Source organism: Colletotrichum jinshuiense, chromosome 4 (assembly GCF_051148585.1).
Source record: "Colletotrichum jinshuiense chromosome 4, complete sequence".
In the NCBI taxonomy this organism is placed as follows: Eukaryota; Fungi; Ascomycota; class Sordariomycetes; order Glomerellales; family Glomerellaceae; genus Colletotrichum; species Colletotrichum jinshuiense.
In genome coordinates this window covers 2,078,014-2,083,215 of record NC_139311.1, presented here as the reverse complement: position 1 = coordinate 2,083,215, position 5,202 = coordinate 2,078,014, and the positions used below count along the sequence as shown (strand labels likewise).

Sequence of the window (5,202 nt, the reverse complement as noted above, 5' to 3'; positions counted from 1 at the left end):
AGGACCCACCGAGCCCAAGCCACTTTCGGACATTGACAGATCCCTGCACTGCCTGCTGCCAGGTTCCAACTGGCAACCAACCACTTTACTGGCCTCCCGTCCAAGCCGCCGCACCTTCCTACTGAAACCTCCGTGTCAAGCTGGACACCTGTGAGAGCTTCGTCATCAGCGTTGCCATCATTCCAGCACGACATCTTCCTCTACCCCGCGACAAGAACCCTCCGATTCGCAAAGAATTGGAACTCATTCATTCTTCTTGACCGACGGATACTATCCGCTCGTGACGTTCGTCCTCGATTAACACCTCAATCGTCGGCCCCCCTAATCGTCGCCAGCAGTGGTCAAGCCCGACATCCCCACGGCTCAACCCGCCCGCCATGTACTCCAACTCGAACGCCTTCCTGGGCGGCAACAGCCAAAGGCCCGGCGCGCAGCAATATGGAGGCTCTTTCGGCATGGGAGGTGGACAGCAGGGACAGCAGCAGCCGAGTCCGTTTGCTCCTCAGCCTACAGGCTTCGGTCAGGCGCCGTTGCAACAGCAATACACTGGCTTCCCGGGGATGCAGCAGCAGCAACAGCAGCCGCAGCAGCAAACCCCGCAACAGCTTCAACCTCAATTCACTGGTTTCCCCGGCCAGGCCCAGCCCCAGCAGAGCTTCCAGACCGGCGCGCCGCCGATGCCCGCGATCCCCTCGCAGTTCCAATCGCAGTTCCAGCAGCAGCAGCAGCAGCAGCATCAACAGCCTCAGCAGCCTCAGCCGACTGGATTTCCTGGTCAGCAACTGCAGCCTCAACAAACTGGCTTTCCGCAACCGCAACAGCCTCAGCAAACTGGATTTCAGCAGCACCAGCAGCCCCAGCAGACTGGCTTCCCGGGCCAACAGCCGGCTTCAACTTCGGCGGCAGCTCCCATCAAGCCTCAAGCCACGGGGTTCAGCCAGATGGCTGCTTCTTTCCGGACCGGAGGCACACCGAAGCCGGCTGGTAGACGCGCAAAGGCTACCAACAAGATCCCGAACATTCGATTGTCATTCATCACGGCTCAAGATCAGTCCAAGTTCGAGACACTATTCAAGTCTGCGGTTGGCGATGGCCAGGGTACCACGATGTCCGGAGATAAGGCAAGGGACCTGCTGCTGAGGTCGCGTCTGGATGGTGACTCTCTCTCGCAAATCTGGTACGTCTCACCCTAGTTGTTCGTTCGTGATAGCGAGTACTGACGAATCGGACGCAGGACTATGGCCGACACGACTCGATCCGGAGAGCTACACTTCCCCGAGTTCGCTTTGGCAATGTACCTGTGTAACTTGAAGCTTACCGGAAAGGCCATGCCTTCGACTCTGCCTGACAATATCAAGAACGAGGTGTCCAGCGTGGTTGACATCATCAACTTCAGCATCGCCGAGGACACAGGCCGGACCACACCCGGCAGCAATACCACCGGTCGATCGAGCACCGAACCTACGATCCACCAGCCTCAGCCCCAGCCCTCGAGCTCCCAGCTGTTGCAAGCACAAATGACCGGTTTCCCTGGCCAACAGCAGCAAAGCTTCGGGCAGAACCAGGGTTTGCAACCTCAGCAGACCGGGTTCCCTGGCATGAACCCCCAGCCGACTGGATACACGGGGCCACGACCGCCGATGCCTCCAATGCCCACAGGATTTGGCAACAACCTCACACCGGGAGGAGGGCCGATGATTGCACCCCTGAACGCTCAGCCAACCGGCCGACCTGGTCAATGGGGCCTCGTAAACGCCCCCTCGACTGGCCTGCCCAATATCGATGCTCTCCAAGCTAGGATGATGCCCCAGCAAGGCCGCGAGCAGCAAAACTATACAACACAGGGCCTGCAGGGCAATGCGGTCATTCCCTGGGCGATTACCAAAGAGGAGAAACAGCGTTATGATGCCTTGTTCAAAGCTTGGGACGGCCTCCACAAAGGTTTCATTGGCGGAGACCAGGCCATTGAAATCTTTGGCCAGAGTGGCCTTGACAAGCCAGACCTCGAGCGTGTCTGGACTCTAGCAGACAATGGTAACAAGGGTCGTCTGAACCTTGACGAGTTCGCGGTTGCCATGCATTTGATTTACCGGAAGCTCAATGGCTACCCCCTTCCCAACACCCTGCCACCCGAACTTGTTCCGCCTTCGACGAGAAACTTCAACGAGTCTATCGGTACCATTAGATCAATGCTCAGCCAGGAGTCCGAGTTCCGCACCAAGTCCGGCGCCGCTCTCCTCCCTCAAAAGACTGGGGTTAGCTATATGAAGAGCCACTCCTTGAGAGGCACCCCTGCCGGCTTGAGTGGCGGGCGCAAGGATGCTACGGTGTTCAAGAACAACGACGACCAAGTGGGCTATAAGTCTAGCGCCCGCCGCCGTGTCGGTAACAACTCGCCCCGGCCTGAGTCGCCCGCTTCCTCCACTTATGATGATCTTGGTCTCGACCAGCTAAGGAAGAAGATTCGGGAGAAGGAAGTGCTCATCGACGCCATGGACTTTACTGATGAGAAGAGCCTGGAGGAGGATGACCTGCTGGATAGACGCGATCGTCGGGAGGCAGAGGAGCTCTACCGCCGTATCCGCCGTATCCAGGATGACATTGACGCACACCCGGACGCTGCCCTTGTAACGGGAGATTCGGACGCCGAAAGACGTTCTTTGAAGCGACAGCTCCAGACGCTTACGGACAAGGTTCCCGAACTGGCCTCCGCGGTTCGCAAGACGGAAAAGGCCATTGCAGATGCAAAACTCGAGCTGTTCAGGCTCAAGGACGCAAAGGCTCACCCGAACAGTGCCGCTGCTATCGTTGGCACTGGACCTGGTGGCACTGTCACCGAATCTGACAGACTCAAGGCTAGGGCTAAGGCCATGATGCAGCAGCGTACGGCAGCTTTGACAGGCAAGAAGGTTGACTCGGGCTTTGACGACGAAGCGCCCAGGCGCCTCGAGGAGGAAAATCTCAAGGTCAAGACTGAGAAGGAGAACAACGAGAGCATGGTCAGGGATGTCGAGGATTCCGTGCGTGACTTTGCTCGCGGCATTGAAGATAACCTGAAAGAAGGCGCCACCACCGCTACCAACGAGCACGAGAAGCGACGCTGGGAAGACGCCCTTGGCGTGGAGGACGAAGTCAGAGACTTCATCTTCGATCTTCAGCGATCCAGCCGTGCCGCGCGAGTCCGGGCTCAGGACCGACGACCCACGTCGTCTTCGTCGCCTGCCGCAGCTACCCGTACGGAACGCTCCCCGGCCGCCCGGCATGAGAGCCCCGCACCCCCTTCGCGCACCACCACTCCCTCCAGTGCCACTGGAGGCTCGTACGCATCTTACAAGACCCCCGAGGAGCGCGCTGCCTTTATCAAGCAGCAGGCCGAGCAGCGTATGGCCGAGAGACTTGCCGCTTTGGGCATTAAAGCTCCCACTAAGCCTGGCGAGACGGCTGCCCAGAGAATGGAGCGTGAGAGAGCCGAACGTGCTGCTAAGCTGCGCCAGGCCGAGGAGGAAGACGAGCGACGTGAGGCTGAACGACAGGCACGCCTTGCGGAAGAAACGGGGAACCCCGCACCGGCTGCGACCGGCGCCAAGAAGCCGCCTCCGCCACCGTCCAGGAAGGCTGCCAAGAACGATGCAGCCGAGAAAGAAGCTGCTCGGAAGGCCGAGGAAGACCAAGCCACCAAGCAAGCAGAGGAGGAGCGTCTTGCTAGAGAACATGAGGAGCAGCAGCGTGCGACCCAAGAGATGGAGTAAGTCCACTGCAGTCAACTGGAACAAAACACCACATACTAACAATCGTGCAGGGCCGATGCTAGAGAGCAGCAAGACGACCTTGAAAAGGAGCGTCACGACGCAGAAGCTCGTCTGAAGGCACTCGAGGAGCAAGTCAAGCAGGGCAAGCTCAAGAAGGAAGAGGAGAAGCGTAAGAAGAAGGCGGCCCTTGCTGATGCCAAAGAGAAGGAGGCCAAGCTTGCGGCTCGCAGAGCTGAGATTGAAGCGGCCAGGCAGCGCGAGTTGGAGCTACAGCGCCAGCTTGAGGCTATGAACGAGGACGACAGCTCAAGTGATGACGAGGATGGTCCGGCTCAGATTACTCCTCAGGCGTCAACCCCTACTCAGGGTGGCAGCCAGATCAGCAGCCAGGAGCTTGAGAAGCAGCCTTCGTCGCCGTCTGCCGTTCCAACGGTGGTTACCAGCCCCCCTACGGAGAACGAGAGCCGCAACCCGTACTATCGTATGCTCTCTCATTCTTCCGAGTCCACCTCGACCCCGAGCGAGCCTGCCGCGCCTGCTGCCGCGCCGCCACCACCGCCACCTGCGCAACCTGCGCAAGCCGAGGTCTCGACCAACCCGTTTCACCGCATGGCGCAAGAGAGCAAGGCCGCCCCTGCGGCTGCCTCCCCTCCTATTCCTTCTGGCCCATTCTCCCGCAAGCGTCCTGATGACGATGACTGGGGCACAGACAAGGAGGACGACGACGAAGATTCCGACGACGACGACCGTCCCGGAGGCAGCAGTGCTGCGGCACTTGCATCCATCCTGTTCGGCACTATGGCGCCGCCGCGACCACTGTCGGCTGCCGGAGACAAGCCAACGTCCAACCCAGTTAGCCCGGCCATTGGTAGCGACCCCTCTCCTTCATCTCCCCCTCCTCCGCCGCCTATGCCCGGCACCGGCGCCCCCCCTCCGCCCCCGGGACCTGCGCCCGAGGCACCGTCGGCCCCCCCTCCACCACCTATGCCACCAACAGCTGCCCCGGGCGGTCCTCCCCCGCCGCCCCCGCCACCGCCAGGTATGGGAGCTCCGCCGCCGCCACCTCCGCCACCCCCGGCGGGCGATGCGCCATCAGGTCCCCCACCAGGCGGGCGACCATCGGCATTGCTCGGCGAGATCCAGTTGGGTAAGGCATTGAAGAAGACTCAGACTCGCGACAAGAGCGGCGCCGCTACTGCAGGCCGCGTTTTGGATTAAGGTCTACGAACCGGTATGGAAAGACCCGGTTGGCTGTGTGGGAGGGTATGGCGGATGAGAGGCAAAGCTTTGTTTGACTTCTAGGATTGGCCGGATGTAGATTCTATTCACGGTGGCAAGTTTGAAAGGGAGGTGTGCGTGTGTTCCATTATCAGACCGATGTTCCCACTAGTAATGCAAACCCCAAGATTTTTCCTTATTCCTCTTGGCCCGTGGTCCGCCTGCAAGTCCGTTG

At 59.9% G+C, this 5,202-nt stretch overlaps 1 protein-coding gene across 1 annotated transcript; it reads left to right on the top strand.

Annotated features, from left to right (window-relative positions):
• Window positions 1–377: 377 nt before the first annotated feature.
• On the top strand, window positions 378–4,967 carry EsH8_IV_000520 (uncharacterized protein; the record flags this gene model as incomplete). Its single annotated transcript, XM_083265410.1, has 3 exons — window positions 378–1,177; window positions 1,235–3,745; window positions 3,800–4,967. The coding sequence occupies 3 exons, from the start codon at window positions 378–380 to the stop codon at window positions 4,965–4,967; spliced, it is 4,479 nt and encodes a 1,492-aa protein (XP_083124305.1).
• Window positions 4,968–5,202: the final 235 nt, after the last annotated feature.